Source organism: Pseudoliparis swirei, chromosome 7 (genome assembly GCF_029220125.1).
Source record: "Pseudoliparis swirei isolate HS2019 ecotype Mariana Trench chromosome 7, NWPU_hadal_v1, whole genome shotgun sequence".
NCBI classification, from domain to species: domain Eukaryota; kingdom Metazoa; phylum Chordata; class Actinopteri; order Perciformes; family Liparidae; genus Pseudoliparis; species Pseudoliparis swirei.
The window spans coordinates 19,093,386-19,116,248 of NC_079394.1; the positions used below are offsets into that span (position 1 = coordinate 19,093,386).

At 40.8% G+C, this 22,863-nt stretch overlaps 1 protein-coding gene across 5 annotated transcripts; it reads left to right on the forward strand.

The window, feature by feature from the left end:
- Positions 1-164: 164 nt before the first annotated feature.
- On the forward strand, positions 165-20,274 carry kntc1 (kinetochore associated 1). Of its 5 annotated transcripts, XM_056418440.1 has the most exons (62): positions 165-223; positions 480-624; positions 762-882; positions 1,104-1,219; positions 1,431-1,509; positions 1,683-1,760; positions 1,848-1,882; positions 1,954-2,064; positions 2,387-2,480; positions 2,765-2,817; positions 2,935-3,047; positions 3,149-3,203; positions 3,293-3,391; positions 3,511-3,554; positions 3,656-3,721; positions 3,815-3,890; positions 4,080-4,205; positions 4,300-4,466; positions 4,579-4,690; positions 5,147-5,290; positions 5,360-5,416; positions 5,708-5,779; positions 5,905-6,024; positions 6,217-6,360; positions 6,450-6,545; positions 6,728-6,831; positions 6,933-7,035; positions 7,123-7,257; positions 7,358-7,477; positions 8,023-8,095; positions 8,559-8,626; positions 8,711-9,012; positions 9,218-9,390; positions 10,407-10,507; positions 10,835-10,979; positions 11,084-11,140; positions 11,228-11,391; positions 11,557-11,661; positions 11,761-11,889; positions 11,975-12,091; positions 12,207-12,316; positions 12,456-12,672; positions 13,066-13,155; positions 13,248-13,413; positions 13,689-13,747; positions 13,859-14,081; positions 14,162-14,235; positions 14,354-14,564; positions 15,155-15,267; positions 15,410-15,465; positions 15,776-15,854; positions 15,946-16,070; positions 16,162-16,297; positions 16,421-16,516; positions 16,691-16,747; positions 17,427-17,481; positions 17,663-17,726; positions 18,018-18,147; positions 18,259-18,348; positions 18,845-18,999; positions 19,805-19,906; positions 20,094-20,274. In XM_056418440.1, exons 2-61 carry the CDS (start codon positions 487-489, stop codon positions 19,872-19,874), a joined length of 6,588 nt encoding a protein of 2,195 aa, XP_056274415.1. In that variant the 5' UTR covers positions 165-223; positions 480-486; the 3' UTR covers positions 19,875-19,906; positions 20,094-20,274. The 5 variants fall into 5 exon arrangements, with proteins under 5 accessions (XP_056274415.1, XP_056274412.1, XP_056274414.1 ...); XM_056418437.1 differs by having other exon boundaries at positions 18,018-18,348; XM_056418439.1 differs by having other exon boundaries at positions 13,066-13,146; positions 18,018-18,348.
- The last annotated feature ends 2,589 nt before the right edge of the window (positions 20,275-22,863 follow it).

The window sequence follows — 22,863 nt, forward strand, 5'->3', positions numbered from 1 at the left end:
TGTGGTTGTGGTTTAATTGAGGTAATATTAAAAAAGGAAACATGGTGAATAATTAGCCAGCGATATAAGTGGTATCTGTGAGACAAAACTCAGGAGAAAGAGCGCCACAGCAATCAACAGCAACCCGCCAAATTGTAAAACTCGTACTGACGTTTTATGGCGAATCTCTGTGTTGTAACGTTAGCTGTCTGATTATTTCAACGGATTGGTGGGTTACTATCAGGTAACTGTAACGTAAGCAAGCTACATTGTAGGTCCAGCTATGTCCCGATCGGTCACATATATTAGCAGTTAGTCTCAATGTTGTTGTTGTACATCGCACCTGAAATTGTTAACGAGCATTAGTGTTATCATAACATTAAGGCGAAGTAATGTGCAACTAGCTAAGGTCTTAGCTTATGTGGACAATGTCAACTAGGTTGTTAAATCATTTTGAGATCAACATACAAGTTTTTAAAGCGTTCCTCTATGTACCGTAGCTCGTCGATGGCGATGTGGAGCGACGTTGAACTTCTGACCAACGAGGATACAAACACTGTCCGCTTCGGCAGTGTGTCCAAGGAGGAGAATGGAAGCGGCTTGTATCAGGTGGATACACTGGTCAAAATCTCCACTGCAAATGAGGTAATGGTTGTCAATATTTACATGAATGTCACAATAACTCTTGTAATCTAACCATGTTGTCCGTATAAAGTACTACAATAAGTCAATAATACTATCAGTTTGCCTCAGTGAAGAGATGGAAATGCTGGTTCTTGCAGGTGGAGACAGATCCCCGTCTATCCTCCTCCAGTGGGTCAAACTGGAACATTGTTGCTGCTGACAAGACCGTGATCCTGTTTGACCAGAACTATCAGACCATCCTGCTGCTTCTTCATTTTGGTAGGTTGTTTGTCAAATATCAGTTTGTGTCCTCTTTGTAGCTGCACTTAAAATCAGTGGCTACAATATTTAAGATGACTAATGGACAACGTTGCCTTTATAATTTAAACAAAATCAATTTGAAGATATTGTTCAGTCGCATGCTTTTATCATCATCCCTTTCCTATCGATGTAGTTTCACCTGTCTGGTTAACCTCTGTACTTTAATACCTGTTTTTCAGAAACTGATGTGGATGCCATTGATGCATGCCTGGATGGACAGTTTTTGGTGGTCTGTGAAAGAAATGGAAACCTTCATTTGATCTATGTGCCAACCAAGAGAATCCTTCTCACCAGGGTATGAGTGTTGTTTGATATATGACAGGCCTAATAGTGTAAGAAGAATACATGAGCTGTGATCACTTTGGGTCCGGCTTTGAATTGTTATAGGATTGTCGTCAGATTTCATCAACAACATTTGAAGAAAATTATTCAACTTTTAATGTGTTTGTGTTGCACGTGTTTCACTTATGTACTTTAACATGTTGTTTTATTGTCTGGGTTTGTAGGCGTTGGTAGAGAAACCATCCAGTAAAGATGACAAAACATACCGCTATCTCATCATAGAAGAAAACAAGGCATCCTTAGGTAAACATTCTTTATGAATATTATACAATTTATGAGAAATAAAGGTGTATGTGTACAAACCTGAAGTCATTTCTATCTCTAGCTGAATCTTTACGTCCGTCAGCCAAAATCTGAATCTTTGATTAATGGTGTGTTGCCAACTTCTCAGATGTTTGTTATTTTTTTGTTGACAGGGATGTACCACGTGTTCCTTCTCATAGAGGATGGGTTTTTCCACATTACAAACCTTGCATTGGCAAAGATCGAGACAGGTATCCAAACATCATGTGTGTTGGACTGAGAGTTGTGTTGGAGCCATTGTTTTTGACTAAACATGTATTCATCTTTTGTCAACACAGCCATTGAAAACATGGATCTGGGAACTTTGAAAGATGTAAGTTAAGGCAGTTAATTACACTTATTATTATTACAGCAGAACTCTAATCATATTATTCCTCAACTCAGCTCCAGTCGCTCATCAAGATAGACTTCTGCTCCACCAGCGATTACCATGACGAGGGCTGCAGTACAGCAGTGATGTTCAATCTGGGCTCTGAAATTCACTTAATGATCGGGGTCAGTGTTATTCATTTATTTACCACCTGCAGCTATGATACATTGGTTAATTGTGGATGACAGCATCATGACTGAAATATTTGTTGCTTGTTTTCTTCAGTCTCTCCCTTTTCCTACTGTGCTGCATGCCTATTATTTCTGAACAAGCTAATAAAGTATGTTTTTAAGCTAAAAATATAACCAATGTTTACAATTTTATAAAGACACACTTTAAATGAAGCTTAAAATAGTGTAAATAAAACCTTTATATGAATTATAATTACTGCTTATTAACACAACAATATATTTCTTGATGTAATTCGTCACAACATTAACTTCACAGGGGGGAAAAGAAAGTATCGTGACTCACTGGACGATGGACCCTCATCAGGGAAAGATGTGTCTTGCTCACTCTATCAACGACAGCTTAATTCCAGGTACGGACTTGCCCCAATGTTCAGTACATAGTTACACTTTCTTAATACTAAACATGTATTACCATCTTCATATTTATCGTTTAACTTTGCTCGTGAAAAACATAGGGACATAAGTGGGTGAGTGTATATATAGTGAATCACAAAGTATTGAGGAAAAGAGAAATTCTAAGAAATAGAGACACAATATGATACAGTTGCAAAATAAGTAAAACGGTTATAATGCCTCTAAGACTCGAGTGTGTAATGTTTGTTAAATACATTCTCCTTGTATATTTACTTCAAAGGTGTGAGGAGGATGGAGGTGGTGGAAAATCACTTGTATATTCTTGACACTGAGGTAAGTTCAGTACTGTATCACCTGCAGTAGTTGGATGTACCATGAGGTTCAATCAAAGTATTTTCAGTTATAATTACATACAATAAGGATGGATTGTGTGTTTTTTTCCGGCTGTAGAATGCCCTGAGCCTTTGGGACCTGCATTTCCTTGTCATGATTCACTGTTGGCAGGACCTTTCCATTCATGACTTTAAACTCACCACAGAATGCGGCTCGGCCTCCATGGTGGCGTATGTATCCATGTTTTATCACATACGGTAGCTGTAGATATACAGAAGAATGTGCCTCAATTAAAACATTGAAAATTAAAATTAACCTGTTTGTGTTACAGCCAAGACAAGGGCAGCATGAAGATGATTACACTAACACATCAAGACAAGAGTCAGGTAGCAGTGCAACTCCATTTGAAGAAACTGTAAAAGAGGATTATCTCAAGTCCTTTTCTAAACTTGATTTTCATTTTTACATTTTTCAGATCACCTCACTGCAAATACGATGTTTGCCCTCCATGACTATTTGCTACTCTCTGGATGTCTCCTCAGTCTCCTGTCTTGTCCAGACAAAAATTAACATGGTAAACAATTAACGCTTGTAAGCTTGTAATATGGACGGATTGAAAATATGGACATGTGCTGTGTCTGTATGTGAATATGTCTGCACATTGAAGTCTGTTGTTTTATCCTCTGCTTTTAGGATACTCTTTATTTACTTGAGGGGATTTGTGAGAACCCAGAAAGGTAGGACATGTTTTAATGTTCAGCCGGTACTCAAACGATATGGTGAATGTTTAAAAATATTAAGGGGTCTTTTCCCCCCCCCCCCCCTGCTCTTTATCAAGTAGTCGTGGAGAGCCCATATCTGCTGTTGTTGTCAGATGCTTCACAGAGGCCTTGCCTGAGAACAGGTACCTCATGTCAATTGGATACATTTCCACATTAATTGCGGTTCACGTCTTGTATTTGATGTCAGTGTAATTTGACTTTTTCTCTGTTCTCAGACTTAGCAGACTGCTTCACAAACACATGTTTGAGGAAGCTGAAAAGTTTGCCATCACATTTGAGCTGGATTTAGAGGTAAGTGAAAAGTGCAAAAGTACCATTTATTGGAACCCTTCCAATATGATAGATATTTCACAAGAGATTTTAGAGCATAAATGCACAATATAATTGGCACTTTAGAATGGCGGTGCAGCTAGTGGTACATTATTACCGGAATTGGGGATATACAACTATCAATCCAATTTTTGTTCAATTTGTGTTTAGCTTGTGTACAAGGTGAAGCTTGACTTTGTGCTGGAGCAGCTGGCCTCTGCATCGGTGGGTGGCTATGGACAGGATGTGTGGTCTGAACTTGTGGAGGAGGCCAACACCAACCTGATGAAGATCACAGTCAGTTATTTAGTCTAACATCATTTTACTCTTCCAAAATGCTGATAACCTCGGCCCCTCACTAATAGAGGTTATTTGTTTTTGCATTTCCTAGGATGAGCAGTATGTGGTGGAATACTGCCTCAAGGCTCCGTGGCCGACCTTGGAGACAGCAGAGAAGATACTGAACCATGCTGCCACACGATACTCCTCCTTACAGATCCAAGAGGCCCTGGCCAGGCTGGCAACGTTCTGCAGCCTCCACGGCCCAGATAACTTCAAGTAAATTAAAGTCCTAGTGGTCTATTATGTTGTACAGTACATGTTTAATCATGCATTTTGTTCATAATGTACACTTATTTGTTATTTTAGTAAGTTATTCTGTCATCCATAGTGGCATCGCCTGGATTGAGTTTTTGAACAGCACTGACAATTTAGGAGACATTCTGATCCACCTGAGGGAGGGAGACATGAAGGGAGCACAACTCATTTGGCTGAGATATGAGGTAAAGATCAGCTTCCTGATATATTATATAATACAATAATATATTAGTGTCAGGGCTGTGATGTTTACTTCTGGGCAGGGTAGGAAATGTACATATTTTTTGGCTGAAATCCAGGGCATTTAAAAAGAAATTGGGGGCACTTTTTTAAACTTGTGAAACAACATTTAACCTTTGTTCAAAATAATAAATATACTTATTTCAGCTTACAGTGTATGAGAAATTGTCATAAATATGGCAATAATAAGACTATTTAGGCGGTAGTCTAATAGATTCTGGACCGGATCATATACTATGATGTTTTTGACAAGTTCATTAAATTATCCTAATTATTAGAGGAAATTATGGGGTCATTTTTTGTCCCTCCTAGTGATATCAGGGGCACAATTATTTTTCTTGGGGGCAGTTTTGCCCCTTACCCGTGTGTATTTCCAACACTGCTCTTGGGTTTGGAAACAGGGACAGATTGCAGCAGAGTTTGACGAGAGCAACCTTGAAGCCGTGCTCGGTGCCATCCCCGAGGACCTGCCGTCCCCAGACCTCTGTCCTTGGTTTCGGACTGTCTTTGTTCCTTTTGTGAGAAGAGTGCTTCCACCAGGACAGGTAGGAATCACTGCTCATTTCAAAATGCGGTGCTATGTTTCCAGTTGTAAAAGTTGTATGTGCCCATAGAAAATCTTGGCGAGATGGCTGGAGCAGAGGGCACGCAACCTGGAGTTAACGGAAAAGGTAAAAAGAACAAAACCAATTTTGACCTGAAACACTTAAAGCTAAAATATGTATAAATGTATAATGGGCAATAGCAACGCCTGTAGCTTCAATTAGTTGTATAAAAGTCAAACATTCTGTATTGTCCATTTGTACCAAACATACAGAGGAATTGAAAAAAACGTTCCACTCTTGTCCAGCGGTGAGGCGCATAACAGATAATAAAGGGTCAATAGATAACACATTGTCTAGTAAGTATATCTCAGTCACAATAGTTGAACCCATGTTTCTAACTGTAATGTGTTGTTCCAGGCTGCGTGGCCCCAGAACGGGTTGGACCTGGCTGTGGTTGGACTCCCTTCTCTATGGACATGGATGAAATCTGTCAGTTCTCTTTCCGCTCTACATTTATCTGCCTTCACACACATGGTTTGCCCTTGGGAGCTAATTATAGCTGAATTATCGTGACATGACATGGCCAATCTATGTTTTACCTTTTTCTTTTTTAGGATGATAACTACGGCGCAAAGGAGGTGGAGAGCCTCAAGTCCCTGGTGTCCAACCTGCGTCGGCTCCTTGACCTCCACCAGAAATACAAATGCAGACTTTCACTTTCAGTCTTTGAGAAGGTTGGTCTCTTTTTTCACGACATATTTTAACTACATTTGAGTTTTAAACAAGCTACTGATATCTTCAACAGGACACACGTATTTATATAATCCTGCAGGATTGTATTAAAATAATGTGTTGATGAGGAATGTAGAGTAGGCTTTGTGTTGTTGTTTCTATCTTCAAAATGTTTCTTCTTGTGCATTTGAAAGGGGAGTGTTCGGAGTGTGGCCTTCTTCATGCTGGACAAAGTTCCGGCTCCTGAGCTGATTGCAGCCACAGTGGAAAGCAGCATCCTGCCGTATACTGAAGAGCAAGCGATTCCTTTAGATGAGCTACTTTTCCAGTACATCAAGGTAACAGTCCATCACTGCCGACCCCGCTGGGAACAGACGGTTCATTTTCCAAATACCTGATGATAACGATTTCTCCTCATCGTCACTAGGATCTGCTGGAGCGCTGTAGTTCTCAGACCACAACCGTTTTCACAGAATGGGAAGCCAAAGCAGTGGCTGTGCTCGCTTGTATGACTGATACGGACGTAAGTTTCTGTAACACCATTACACATGCACTTCATGACATGTTTAAAGGTTTGTGAGTGCAAATGCTTGAGTGGTAAAACAGCCTTAACAGCAAGCGATTAATACAAATCGACAAGATAGTAAAATCAATACAGTTTGTACCGAGATTTGCGAAATCTCACATTCTTGTATTTCCTACCAGCTGATGGTAGATGCTGTGCTGGAGATCATGCAGAAAGCTGTAGTGCCCTGGAGTATTGTGGTAGAAAAACTGGTTCAACAGTACCTGGAGATGGATGGCCCAAAGTATGTTTACATTGTCATTAGCCTGATTATTTTTTAAACTGTAGAATTTGGCAATATTATCAGTTTCTATATATTTTTTTATTGGCTGATGTATTCCCCAGACAAGAGCTTTTGAAGGAGAGTTACCGTCTGATGGAAATCAGGAAACTTCTTAGGGCCTATGGGATCCGCAACTTCAACCTCTCTAATAGCACTAAAATTATGGTAATTTCCATCTCGCTTATTCTGTGACATTTGACTTCCGGGGTGCCTTCGTATGAGCCTTGTGTCATATACCGTTTGTCTTCCCAGATGCTGATCAGATACATCCTGAAGCAAGACTTGCCGATGTCTTTAGAAGACTCCCTGACATTAGCTGAAGCTTACAAACTTCCAACCTTGCAGATAAACTACTTGTATCTCATAATGCTGATTGGCCAAAGCAAGGTATGCTCATCCACATGAAAATATGAAATCGCCTGGACTAAAAGTTTCTTTTTATGTTTCCATGACATACGGATGCAAAGTATTTTATGCTGCTTTTTAGATGGAGGAAAGCATGACTGTGCTGAAGAAGCTGTCCTCTGCAGAGGCAGAGTGTGTGATCAAGCGCCTCACCTCCTGGGCAAGACTGCAGCTGGAGGACAAAGCCCACATATCTGATGAGGTGAGGAGAGAGAAGATGTTATGCGTCTGAAATTAAACATCATTTGCATTTAAGTGCTCGTATTCCCTGCTTAATTTAGCAATTTCAAGATTACTGAAGTCAGTCACATTTATGACAGTTTTAAGAACAAGAACAAGAAGAACAAGAACTTTAGATGTCATTAACATTACACCTCTGATGCAACTAAAATTGTATTTGATATACCAGGATTTCCCTGCCTGGGAGCATTGCTCTCAGCGCCTGTGATTAAGGTTCAAGGTTTTTTATTTGCCATTTGTGCCTAGACCAACAGTCCAGACACATTGGAATTGTTTTGCAGGGCTCTCTGAGTTAACAGAGGTACCAACACACTATAATAATAAGAACAAATATAAATTGCAGTTTAGATTATGCTAATGCAGCTATAGGCAAATATTCCTAAAATTAGACCAGACATGAACGTTAAATCAATCGCAGCTTCCAGATCTGAACACAATAGATTAGCATTATGGTAAACATGCATTCATTCAGGCATTTATATCTCAAGTCTTCTCTGTCTTCCACAGCACAAGAAACACCAGATGGTCATAGCTCAGGTGATGGTGGAGGCTCTGAAATACCTGTCTATCATCCAAAAACGTAAGTACAATCCTCAAGGCTCTGACCTCCATGTGAGGAAAGTTTGCTTGGAGCAGTAAAACATCAAACTTTATATTGACCTCAACACTGTCTAAGGGCAGATTTTGTGTCATGTGCAAATAGTCTGGCAGAAACCCAATAATTAAAGAGATGCTACCAACAAAAGGCTGAAAGAAGAAGAAGAAGAACTTCAGCCATATTGAAATCGAAGTGCAGTTCAATATACAAAGACGAAGTAAACCAAACAAAGGGGACCAATAATATATCTTAGGCCACAAATCTTATATCCAAATATTATAATAACTCTAAAACATGTAATAATCTAAATTTGATTATGACATTGATGATCAAATATAAAAACAAATAGTCTAAACACAGTTTACAGACAGCGGTTAGAAAAATAAATGTTCTAAACATTTGCCTGATCATCCAAGTGTTGCACTGGGTTTCATCTCCTCTGTAGACGATGCTCTTGAAAGCATGGAGTGTGAAAACAACCTCAACATGTTCAAGGCGATCGCCCACCTACAGGTACGTTTCATTCAAGGAATGTTTTGTGTTATTATTCCATCTGTTCTTTCATCATTTTCTTCACCTGTAACCTCTTTTCATCAGGAGGACTTTGATGTTTTCTTCACCCCCTCAAACTATGAGGATCCAAACTTCAGAAAGCAAATCCAGGAGCATCACATCACCGCCTATGAAAACACACATGGCCGCCGCTCATCGAAGAGGAAGGCCACGACAACTCCAGTTGTGGCTAATGACCCAGATGGCAAGATCAAGACCATCTCCACAGAAGCGGGCCTGCGTCGTCTCGGGAGGCAGCTGCAGCGCACCGAGCAGGAGCTCTGGTCGGACTTAGCCCTGCGAGCTCTCGGGGTGGGCAAGGTGGACAAGGCCCTCAAGATCCTCAGGTTTGCGTGTGTGTATGCTGTCCAGTGTGTATGAATCCAGGAGTGGGCTTGCCTTTGTTTATTTCAGCCTTAAGTTCTTGGTGAAACTATAGAGAAATTGTTTTCATGTTTTTTCTCATTCAGATTTTAAAAAACCCGCCTGTCCAGTGAGGCACATGGAGAGAGTCTCTTATGTTTCCTTTGTCCTCTTCCTCCATATTTACAGCGAGCTGTATGAACACCACTATAACACCTGTACAGGGAAGGTTTTGTTCACTGCTGCCAAGACGTTATGCCAGATGCTGGAGACAGATGTTCCAATGGTGCTTCCTGAAGACATGGACCTGCCAGCAGTCATCCATGAGCTCGCCTGCCAGGCGATTACTGCGTGCCACTCTGGTAAAAAACACAATGAAGTTGGAAAATCAATCATGCTCAACCACATTTTTTGTTGGTTAATCAATAGCTATTGTGCGAATCACTGCTGGATTCATAACTCAACTATTAGATTTGTAACCGTTTCGTTAACATGTTGTAAGCTTGCAGATAACATTTTTAACCATTTTGCTGTTAAAACTAGACCAAAAATTTATCGTCAGTCTCATCTTAAATGTGTAAATTATCAATCATGTACCAGTTTATTCCCCCTATATTACCATGCATGTTTGAGGAAAACGTAGTTGTTCTCACATGCCTCCACTGTGAAGCAATAATAATAAATCTGAAATGTCTTGATGAATTGAAGTAGCAACTCCCTGTCAAAGCGCCGGTTCACAAACTCACAACTCATGCAGTATAATCCTCATTTACACAGTCGTATGCTCTCTACCTCCCAAACATGCACTGTTGCAAAATTCTTACTTTTTAAAACCCTTTTGCATTCTCAGACTCGCCTCTCACTCGTCTGTGCAAATCCAAAAAGTTTGAAGCCGTGAAGTTTTAGCGAAAATGCATTTGTTTGGGAAGAATTAGGCATACGACTGGATTAATAAGACTTCTACTGTGTTTTAATGCAGATGTTTTGATATAGTATTTGATTCTTTACTTAATGGAGGTAAGCAAAAAGTTTTCTTCAAGAATTTAAGGTAATACGATGCGAATTATTGATATACAAATTATTATTTTGTGGGTTAGGTATTCCTTTAAATCCAGTAAAAACAAAAACAAAATGTAACTCGTCACACAGACGATACACAAACAGCAAAGCTGTTGAACAAGAGCAAATATGATTTCCAATATATTCACAATAGTTTATTTGGTCTAGCTGAAGATGCTGACAGCCTGAAACCCTTTTTTTGTCAAATCTGAACGAGCATCCAAACCAAATAGTTCACTGAGACGACTCTGAGGGAGCTTGGCTGTTCTCTTTTGTTTCAAGTAAACCCTTTAAGTTAATATCGTAATAACTTCTGCAGATCTACTGCTGGACTGTCTGGAGCTCTGCAAGTGCACACGGATAGCTATGGACGTCTATCATCAGTGTCAGTTATCAGACAACTATGGCTTCATAGCCAAGGTCCGTATCTTTCTCCATTCAATGACACTGTGTTTACTTTATTTTGCTCTGGTTTATGCTTGATATGTTATAGAAAGTATTTTCTGCAGACATTTGAATCAGATGTCTTATTTTGCAAGTTAGTAACTGGGAATCTACCTGGTGAAATCTCTAAGAGGATTTAGATAGTAATAGTTTCTTATTTAACATAATTGTGTTTTGATGTTCTTCAATTACAGTAAAATACTTCTTGTTTTGTTGATGGTAGTTTAAATTGATTACCAACTTTACAATGTTTTGAAATTAGCCAAATGCATATCATACATGTTTGTTTGTTTTGTGTCCCAGGATTCGACCTTGGAGACAGAAAAAGATCCACATTCTCAGTGGACTTTTCAGGATGTTTTTAGTGAAGACTGCCTTGTTCTGGACCCATTGTCTGCGCTTCCAGTCCAATATGAAATTACCAACTGCTTGCTGCCTGTTTCTCTGGGTAAGATGCTCAAATGAATCATCTATTCAATTTCTATTTTGGATTTCATCACCTTTGATAGTCCACAGCTAAAGGGTCTCATCAGCTCATTAATAATCTTGCAGATACCAAACTGTACCCACTGGACTGTTCCTGTCTGGTACACTGCTCATTTGAAGACGGTCTGTACTTAAACTGAGATTTCATTGTTTTTCGTTGAATTTGTCATTTAGAAAGTTTACCGTGTGTCTTCCCCGGCCCGCATACAGGTTCAAACTACCTGCGGCCCCTCTTGGGTCCCCTGGCCAACATGTTACAGATGTTACAGGAGTGCAGTCAGCTGGAGCTGGCCCTCAGAGTGCTGGTCAACTCATACGGCAGCTGCCTGCAGCATGTCACCTCTAATTTTATGGACATGAGTCTTAGTGTCCAGGTATGACTGCAACATATCCAGAGGTGCTATCGTTGCTACCGCCATGTGTTTCTGGATCAATTGTACCGTTATTATAGCAATAGCTACTTGCCAGTAGGCCGAGGAAATATATTTTGTAATGTGTATAGTAATAATGTCACAGTAAACTATTTTCTCTTCTTTCAGCTTTACGATACCCAAGAGATTAAGAAGTACAAAGTATGCTTAAATAATCTCCGAAAGACAACGACTGTGTCTCTGAATACTGTTGCTGTGGCTCTCCTGAACAAGGTGAGTCTGCCGAGACTGATGTCATGAGAGAATAGTCGCCAATATACTGTGTTTTAGTATGCTTTTAAATCACTTTATCTCTATTTATATGGGCTGCAGGTGTTTAACTGGAGGATGGTTGATTGTGATCTGGCTCTTGGCCTCTGTACACTCCTCTCCAAAGCAGAAGTCTTCAAGATACTGTGGAAGGTTATTGACAACACCTGGCAAAACTATGACAAAATCTTGGTAGGCAATATGTTCACTGTTCTTCTGCATGATATCATCAAACCATTTTTATTTTTGATAATGAATTTGCCGTTGGCTGCTTTAGGCTGTGGCCCGGATCGGGGCTGATCTCGGCTGCTTGTACGGTGAGGCGGAGGAACAAGAGAAGTTTCTCTCTGTCATCACTGACGCTGAATGGGGCATCAAGCTGGGCAAACTGGAGGTATGTGGATGAAAACCACTTTATATTCACAGTATACTTCACGCGTTACTGTCCCTCTTGACTCGACATTTAACGTGACTTGGCGTTCACCGTGCTCGCTCCTGCTCCGCCTCAGATATCCATCCAACCAGTGTTCCGTCAGCGGCCTGAGATGAAGAGCAGTCTGATTCCTGACATGGTGAAAAACCAGAGAATCACTCCAGACATCATCCTCCAGTACTGCAGGTCCGCTGCTCACTCTACAATGTTACATTCTTCAATCGATATCAATGCATTTCATTTACGGTCCAGAAGTGCCCCGGACGGTCTCGCATGGGCTCGTATTCTGTTCCTCCCCGGGCTCACTCTCTGCTCCCGTCTGCAGCACCTTTGGTCTTGACCGTGACAGTGTGATCAACCAGTACATTACCACCTTGCTGCTGCTCCAAGAGGACGAGGAAGCCGCCGGTGACCACGGCACAGGGCGGCAAGAGATGCCGCCTCTGTGTCATGCAGACGCGTTGGAGCGAGTCCTGCAGATTATCCCGATGTTACGCAACACCAGCGAGCTCACCGACAGTCTCTGTGCTGCCATATTCAAGGTTTGTGCATGGGCACTAGAAGAGGGGGGCCTTTTCGTTTTGACATGAGGGCTCTGTGTTAATGGTTTTCTAGACACTTCTACATTCGTGACATTTCTGATCATTTTTAATTTTCTTTAAATGTCACCCAGAGGCTCATCCAAAACAAATGATTCAAGAAAAAAGAGTGCTTGGTAAATGGTAATCATAAAATATCAAAAGCTATATCCACATTCCTTTTTGTAGTGCCGCAGCACTTTTATTTCCAGTTTCCAAACCAATTGCTTAAATTTAGCCCAGAATGACTAACATACATTCTAGTACTTGGTTTAGAACTGCAATGGCAAACACTGAAAGGACTTTACTGTCATAGTTAAGTATTTATTACTCTGTATCCCAAACTTTCTTGTACAGCTCAGCCCGTACAACTACGAGAGGATCGAAGTAGTGCTGAAGATCATCGAGGCTGCCGATGAGAATGTGACGACCTTTTCTGTTAGTCAGGTGAAAAGCCGACGCACTTTAAAAAACAGAATCACTTCCTGGTCTCCAAAATGTATTTTGCAGACAAGCAACCAGAGTATTGTAATCCACAGGCAATGGGCCTCCTTCAACACCTGAAGTCCTACAAGCGCGTCTCTCCTATCTCGGACGTGGAGAACACTTATCTTCTGGAAAACAGCCAGCTGCCAAACCCGCTGTCAAACAGCAGACTGCCCTTCCACCTGCTGATGCAGACCAACTATTACTGGAAGATTATCTGTGAGTGGGCCACTGTCAGTTGTCTTATTTTCATTATTCAATATTATAGCTGATGAACTCAAAAATATTCTGATTGCATTAGATTTGATGGAGTATAATCTTAAAGGAGGAATTATTCTAAACTCATTTGAGGTCCTAACATTTCAAATATTTGACATGTGTTATTGTGTTTAATATCTTTGAGTAGCTTCAGTTGGCCAATCTGTTTTTTTGATCCATCAGCATGTAATGAGTTCATGAGATATGTTAAGACTAAAATGTTTGTCTGCGTTCAGCTCCTGAGCTCAGCGAGGAGACCTTCCCTACGCTGCTTTTGATTAGCAAACTGATGAAGGTAAAGCACACTAATCTAAAAAGTAGCCATGATCATATAATATATAATGATGAACATGATAATTCATCCATAAAGTTTGACTGTCAGTCAAACCTACCCGTCTCATTCCAGGTGAGCCTTGACAAGTTATACATGTCAGCCGCAAACCATGTGTTTGAGAAGAAGATGAAGCCTTTACTCCTGGACAAGAGGAAAAAGGGTCATGGTCAGGGTCATGGCTCCAATAGTGAGACTTTCAAGGTCGCCATGACCATGATGAAGTACATCAAATGCATCCAGAGCCCGGAGTGGGCAGCGGCCACAGCCCACAAGATCACCCAGGAGCTGCCACCAGGTCTGACCTGCAGATCATCCACTGCCACGTCACTCTGTGTGTGTTCTCTATCTCTGGACTGAATCTCCTGTTCTCTCCAGGCCATGAGAAGACACATTCTCTGAGGTTCTGTTTGGCTCTCGGAGAGGCCTGGCTGAGGGATCCAAACCTTGAGGTCGATATAAGCGATTGCAGAAATCAAACAGTACACATTTGACATCTTTTGTGTCTTTATCTGGTTGGTTTTTCACAATCTGGTTGGTTTTAATCTACTCCCCTATAATTCTGAGCAGGAGGCAACACGGGCCAGAGGGGAGACATTTCTGTCCAAGCTGAAACTGCAGTTCCAGCGCTCGGCTACTGAGAACTCCTTGATAACCAGCCAGCTGGACAGCCCAGAGCATCTGAAGCTCACCGGGCTGCCGTCCAGGCTCATCGTGGCCCTGTATGAGCAGAGCGGCGTGGAGCAGCGCTACAGAGAATCAGGAGGGCAGCTTTCTCCTGGTGAGCTTGATTGACACAGCAGTCAGCCGGAGAAACTGAAGTATTTAACCCTTGTGTTGCCTTCGGGTCATTTTGACCCGATTCAATATTTAACCCTCCTGTCGCCTTCGGGTCAATTTGACCCGATTCAATGTTTAATGTCGGTGTTCTTTCGGGAGTCAACAAACAAACATAAAGTACCTCACACTTAAACTTGGAAAACAATATTAATTCTAATAATTTCTGGAGATTTTAATAGCTGTGGTCATATTGACCTCAAGGGTAAAATATGTTAGTAAATATAAAGGCGACAGGAGGGTGAAATATTGAATCGGGTCAAATTGACCCGAAGGCAACACAAGGGTTAAGAGCTTCAGCTTCATGTGCTGAAAATGGCGACTGGATTAAAGTGTGTTATATCGTACATTTAGCTTTTATCTGCTTTTTTACGACATTGAATTGTTTAACTAACCAGTATAAATTATGTTCTACTTATTAATGTTACTATCTTGCAATCATAATGTGGGCTAAAAATGTTCAATATGTTGTTAGTGGGACAAAGTCCTCATCAGCAGTGGTGAATCCTAACTTGAGCTTTTACCTCTGAGCAGATATACATGCAGTGGTTAAGGAAATAGCCGCCATCAACAATGTGGATCTCCTGTATATCCGTAACATGATGTTGGAAAAATGGATTTGCAAAACCGGCCCCGCTGTCACCAAGGTATGTCTCATTGAGTTTATTACTGAATTTCTAACAGCTAATCTCTGTTCCTGTTCATCTCTTGTTCGTCTGCTTGCATTGTGTTTTTATCACTTTGTCCTTTGTGTAGAAATTTGATAAAACGTGTTTTTCTTTGATGAAGGATATTGGTAATCACGACTGTGTCAGCAACATTGAGGAGGATCCAGACTTAATGAGGTAGAGACCATCCCTCCGAACACCCTTCAATTCAATACCAAAAGAAAACACTATTTTTCTCTTTATCCTTTTGAATTGGTGCTTACATGTAATAGTGAGAGATCACTGAGATCAAAGAATGTCTGTTAAATATAATTATAATCATGAAGTAATTTTGTATCATCTACTTGTAGAGTAGTTATAATGTACGCTCATACAGTTGAAAACTGACAGTTGCCTCTTTTACATTTATCTTCCATCTGACAGGCTCAATGAGTTGTGTTGGCACGTGTGTGTTGGCTTCTCAGTTGTGTTTACTTGATGCTCTCAGGGTGGTGTACATGCTGCAGTCTTGCCCCATGGAGGATGCCGTCCGTCTTCTAAACCCGATCCTATCTGCCAAAACCTGGGTGAGTCATAAATCACAGGGAGTCCAAATACAACAAAGTGTCCAGAGAAAGGGACTCATGTCTGTTTGTGTTTTTGTATTTCCTCCTGCAGCCTCTCAGCACTTCTGGGCCGCGTCTAACCTTCTGCCATCAGACTCGAGCGCTGATTTGTCTCGTCCGTCTCGCTGATTCTGCCACTCTGGAGGCTAAGTTGCAGATCCCCAAGACCAAAATACAGTAATGGGGATTCTGTTTGATAGTACTGGTGGAATAATTAATTGTTTGTGTAAGATGTGTTAATGTTTTAGGATTGTATTCTCCCATGCAGATATTACCTTAAGTGCTACGTCTTTGTCTCTCAACTGGAGGCGTTAAACATCCCTTACACGGTGCAGTCCTTCCTCAGTAGCCCCAAAGAGGGCTTGGTTAAAGGGCTGTGGAAGAACCACAGTCATGAGCTGCAGGTACTTTCGAACTTAAAACATTTAAACTATCGCAGCTAGTTTCTTCATTTAGTTTCACTCCGTTAGAAATGTCGCACACAAACTGCAGGCAGGAAAACCAAAAAGCACCTTTTGTCCTGGTAGGCAGTGCAGTTGGTGGCAGACCTGTGCTTGGAGTATCAGGTGTACGACCATCAGCTGTGGAACAGTCTGCTTCAGAAGCTGCTGGCCTTCAACTTGGTGAGAGAAAATATTCATATTCACACAATTAGTCTCCATTCTAAGATGTCAATTTCTATAAGAAACATAATTGAACGCTGTATCTCACACATGAATTATTGAAGGGGACTTTGAATAAAGACCGCTCGATTTTGCACTTTAAAATAAAAGCTTTGGTGTGTTTTCCCCTCTCAGATCAGCCACCTCCAGAAGGTGCTCGAGGCGGTCGTGGCTGTGCCTGCTCTGTGGGAGGTAACGTTAGAATTCATTGTTTTTGTTTTAATAAATAGAATAATAATGTTGGTATTTCCTCTGTTACTTCAAACATGGCACATTTAACCCTCCTGTTACCTTTACATTTACTAACATATTTTACCCTCGGGGTCAATTTGACCCCAGCAATTAAAACCTCCAGGAAATTATTAGAATTAATATTGTTTCCCAAGTTTAAGTGTGAGGTACTTTATGTTTGTTTGTTGACTACCTAAATAGCCCTTTAAATATATAAAAAAGTTGATATTTCTTATATGTTTGACACAGTGAAAAACAGCCTGGGGTCAAATTGACCCCAAAGAACACCGACAATAAACATTGAATGGGGTCAAATTGACCCTAAAGGTAACAGGAGGGTTAAAGTAAAGTAAATCAAAATGTGGTCCCAAACTGTAAATGAGAAATGTCGTCAGTTTCATAATTATAAGAAGAAAAACATTGAGCCAAAGTCGGCCGGTTGGTTTTAATTATTTGTGACAGTCGAGATATACAGTAGATGGGAAATGTGCCGTTAAATGCCAAGTGACCAGTAGCCCAGCAGACATCCCAGAGGTGGACCTAAAAATAAAACATCTCCAACCATCACTACTACGATATGACAAGTTATAATAGAGAAGAGGTTGCAACGGGGATTTTATTTACTTTGTTTTCTTCCCAGATTTCCAGTTTCTCCAGGACCTGGAAGAGTACGCTACTGGCACCTTTTGTTTCAGGTACTCAGTTTTATAATCATGAATTCACTTCCACTGTCTTGAGGCTCACTGACCTTTTTATTCTACAATGTTTTGTTAGAATAATCTTCACGGATTGGCTCGAAGGTTGTTCATTTAAAATGGTTAATTTTGATATCCACGTTTGCACTGTTCATCCTTCCTGTCTGATCTGTCTCCACAGCCTCGCTGCCTCTGACTCCTGATCAACAGGCAACACTCTACAGGACGTTTGTTCTCATGCTCAAGTATGATGTCCTCGTATTCAACCATTTACCAATTTTTCATTTGCGTATTACTTTGATGGACTGCTAGTGCTAGAATATGAACATCCAATACATGCATCGATAGATTTAACTGTGTGTGTGTGTGTGTGTGTTTTAACGTTTTGAAACCATATAATTCTGTTGCACACAAGTTTGATATATTGAACGTTGAAATGTCTTCACAACAAAAGCAGTGAGGGCCTGAATATTGTGTCATATTCTCTTTTATGCTTATTTTCAATGCCCTGACTGACACGCATCTTTCTTCCCAAGGTGCCCTTTCCTGTTGAATCTGGACCTGATAGGAATTGCCAACCGCTTTGCACAGTTCAATCTGCCAGCCTTTGCCCTGGGAACACTCCTTCTCATCCCCTGTGCCGTGAAAAAGGCTCAGCAGATCCAGGTGTGTCACTCCATGTCAATACAACATGTCAGGAGGAATCGTTTGGAAGATCTGTATCCGTCATCACGATCACAGTGTCACACCCTTCTTGTGTTTTCTGTCTGTTTCCAGGGCTTTCTGTCTGTGTGTAACCAAGTCGCTGTCCTTGAGCAGGTGGAGGAGCTCATGAACACCGGGGAATTAGCTGGAGTTCCCTCACAGGTCAGTTTAGGTTTCACCAGCTCAATCGGCTTGAGTCAATCCTTGCACTGAAACTAAAACATGAAACTCTTTCGGCGCTTTTATTTTAACTAACTGAGTTTTTCAGCCATTTCAAATGTTTTAACACATCCTGCCCATACATACATATACACCTACATACATATTATTTTACACATTCTATTCTATATCTTTTCTAGTTTCTATGTAAATATAAACATAACGTTCACAACTGTTGTTGTAACAGATTCTGTCACAAAATATTGTTTTCATATGTGTGTATCAGCCCGAGCATTAGAAAAGCTGTGAACAAGGGAACTAGTTAAGATAGTGTAGATATGTTAACTGTGTTGTTTTGTTATCTAAATATTCAAACAAAAAAGATGTCTGGTGCATTAAAATATATTTTATTTTGTGCAACCTTTTTTGCCATTACTATTCGTTATTCCTATATTGTATTATATTATGACTTGTCATTATTGCCTCTATGATTCCTCAGATCAGGGAGACTGTTTTAACCTTCATCAGCCAAAATGGACAGCACCAGAAAGTACTGAAGACCAAACACTTCAAGCATCTGAAGCAGCTCGTTGTGTCGAGTGGCCGACCGAACCAGGTGAAGGAGTTGGTGGACTACCTGATCACTCAGAACCGGTACGTTTGTTTGTGAGCGAAACAACATGAACGCCGATATGCAGAACAAGTTTCTGTCACTTACATGTGAATGAATAGTCTATCTAAAATATGATCAAAACAGGATAAGACTAATAAACAAGCTACTGTTGTCTATAACCATACATACAGCAAATACCCACAAAGCATTTCTAATAATGCCAGCCATCCGTTCAAAGGGGGGGGGGGGGGTGATGTTTAAGATTTATCTGACATTTAGGAGCACAGTTTCCTCTAGTGCCAGATCTGAGTCTGGAGTCTACATTTCATTTAGTGAGCCGATCCCAGCTGTCATTGGGCGAAGGCGAGGTTCACCCTGGACCGGTCGCCAGTTTATCACGGGGCACATGTAGAGACACACAACCATTCATGCTCACACCTACGGGCAAATTCCATGTCTTTGGACTGTCGGAGGAAGCCGGAGAACATGCAAATATCCCACGTCCCACATCCCACGTTGCCACGGGGAGAACATGCAAACTCCACACAGAAGGACCGCCCAGACTGGGACCCGAACCCGGGGCCCCTCTTGCTGTGAGGCAACAGTGCTAGCCAATACACCACCCTGCAGCCCTCAAATACAATATGTGGAACAGAGTTTTGCCAGCTTTACATCAGACTTATCCGGGGAAGGCCCAGTCTGAGTGTGTTGTGTTTACAAATTGTTCTTCCAGTCTCAAGACCTTTGACCTAAAGTGACCAAAGCAAAAGCCCACCGTATGCGTTTTTACCTTTTCAAATGTAAGATTTGACTTCATATTCTTTTGGTCTTTGGTCTGCTTTCCAGTCAGGACGAGGCCGACTCACTCGCTTGTGAGTACATGAAACACAGAGAGCACCAAGAGGGAAAGCGCTGACTAACGGCTCCCCTTCACCGAGCTGCCTGAAGGTAACTGAAGTTGATATTTTGGACCCGGTTTAGTCTGGGATACAGGCGAGACATATGTTGTCATTTCATGAGTTGTATTCATCATATTATTGTAGTTCAAATTGTTTAACTTTTGTATTTCACCATTATGAGTTTGATTATTGATCTGTAATAGAAATATAACAGATATGTAATTCTTCTTTTTCAGGAGTTTCTCAACATCAAAAAGGAGTGACGGGATGAACAGACATCATTTCTGCAGCTCTATTTATATTTTCTTAATTTGTCTTTCTTGGGATGAGATGCAATATTTACACTTCTATCTATGTTTCCATTGTGCATGTAATATTTGGAATATATGCTTATTGCATTAAAATGTGGTAAACCAATTAATGTGTCCCTTGTTCTTTCATCTAGCGCCATCCTCTGGGCAGACTTTCATTATATTGCGAAAAAACAGCGAAAACAAGTGTTTACTAGAAGGGGAACCCGCAGGGTAGGTGCTACGCTTCTGCAATTTTATCAGCTGTAAATTATGGGGTCAGATCAGTCTCAATAATGTCGAATGCATACAGAGAGACTCACAAATGCAAACACAAAGATTCACATTCAATTCGTGCATTTGTGAGTCTAATATATTTATAAATCCTTCCGATGCACGCAGAACGATTCACAAATACATTCCAATGTACACATGAATAAATTAAGATTCATATCAATGTAAAAGAAGAATCACAAATATATTTTTCAATTTCTTTGTGGATTTATATTTATAAGAGTCAAAAGTATATTCTTTGATGAATCTGAATTTCAGGAAAGTATATAATTAACTGACGGAGTAATTAATGTTAATGACAGACGCTCCCTGGACAGAGATTTAATGACGTCATGACAGCAGCAGGTGGAAAGCAACAGCTGCATTGGGCACTAGAGCAGGTGTCCACGCTTTTAAAACACACGCACAGTTTCTATCGGAACATATTGTAACATATCGTATGATTGTAAGATAGTTTAATTGTTTTGTGCATGTAGTTTAAGTTGTTTTGCTACAAAGAAAGACAGAAGGAAAAGAAGGATGCGATCTCATGTTATTCGCGTCAGGAAAAGGAACTCAATGGGTCTGCAGCTCTTTAGCAGCTTAACTAAGAACGCCGCTACAGCCTGTATTTGTTTGTGGATCGCTCCACATTTGTAAGACCTTCTGTGTGCATTTGTAAATGGAATATATTTATGAATCTTTGTGTTTGCATTTGTGATTTGTGTTAATTTGCAATTATTGAGACTAATCTGACCCCATAGAAACTGCCATGCGAGCGGCACTGCAGAGTGGTGAGTTCACCAGTGGGTTAACCCTCACTACGTCAACCAAACATGAAGGTCGGATTACCACAAGCCGAGGGAGAGCATCTTCATACTTTGCTCTCGTTGACATTACTCCACGTTATCTTTACATAGCAAATAATCGTTTGCTGCTATTTTAAATTCCCTGAATATCAAATGTGACACTTTTTTAAGGATGGCAAAGCAGGAAAGACAGGAAACAAGATGCAGCCACAAGGAGGGGGTGTCATAACCTTAGAGTTCTTCCAGTGATGCATTGTGGACAAACCTCAAACCTCGAGCTGATCAAGGTGACACCCATGTCCTATGAACACTTCCTGCCTCAAAGGGTTCAGTTGCTCAAAGAATTGCACCCAGCTGTTGTTACATATGATCAGCACATCCTTAAAGAGCTGCTCCTATCCTTTCAGAGACACCACATGTGACATGAAAGATCTTGATTTTCAGTTAAACTAAATATGAAACTCCTAAGCTAAATTTTGGGGGACTGACTCATTTCCTAATAATGAGCATCATCTGTGTTTATATAATAATTGACAGTGAGTATTCATTCAGTGAAGCTTCAAAGCTTTCCAGTCGTGAGCGGCACACGTAGATGCTATGCAATACCAAAAATATAAAAAATGTCAATGTTAAATGCTGGATATATAAGAGCCAATTGGTTGTTCACAAGATCGCTAGAAACAACTTAAAAGGTGATGATGATATGTTAGTATAGGATTCACAAGTGACGTTGCTGCTGCTTTCAGTGAATCTCAGGTGAATGCGCTACGACAATGTTAAATTGGAGGCCCTTATATTGATAATTGTGTAAGGGTTGTAGGTACTGGAACCCAAAAGCACGACAAACACCGGAATGCAGGAGGAGGCAGGGTCAAAACCAGGTAGTCAGTCCAACAGGGCAACGAATCCAAAAAGGGGGCAGGCAAAATCTTGAGTCGGGTAAACAGGCGAACAGGGTCGTAACAGGCAGGTCAGGAAGAAACTCTAATAACACTGGAAGGTTTGGCGGTGACACACAAGACAATCTGGCAGAGGACAAGTGGAAGTGAGGGAGCTAAATAGTGAGGGACTAATGAGGGGATGGGCTGCAGGTGAGAAGGGCGTGAGGACCAGGTGCAGGGAATGAGGGACAATCAGGTGAGGATGACAGGATCTGGAATGACAGGAGAGTTAATGAAACATGTAAGCAGGATGAATCTCACGAGGAAGGTGGGGAATTTGTGACAAATTGTGGTACATTTGAGGCCTTTTAATACATTAAATATATGTCTAGAATGTGTGTATCTGATCTGGCTGTTAAACAGGATTTGATTGTGTCCATAATGCAGATATTCTACAAGTTTTATTATTTTTGTCAAATAATTGAGTCAAATATGGTCCTAAAATGTGTGTGTTCTGAACGAGTAAAGGGTTGCATCCACCAAGTCTGGCTTATGATACAATGAATATCATAATAACCTTTTATTCAACCATTTTGGTTCATTTGGAGCCAAATTTAATATCACGGGCGAGTTTGAATGTGGTGTTCTGGAATGGAACCATAGAAACGGAATGTAGAAGGCCCGAGCTGGAGGGACCCAAAGTCAGTGATCAGAGCCTTCAGAAACCCAGAGAGAGAGCCACAACTTTTTACC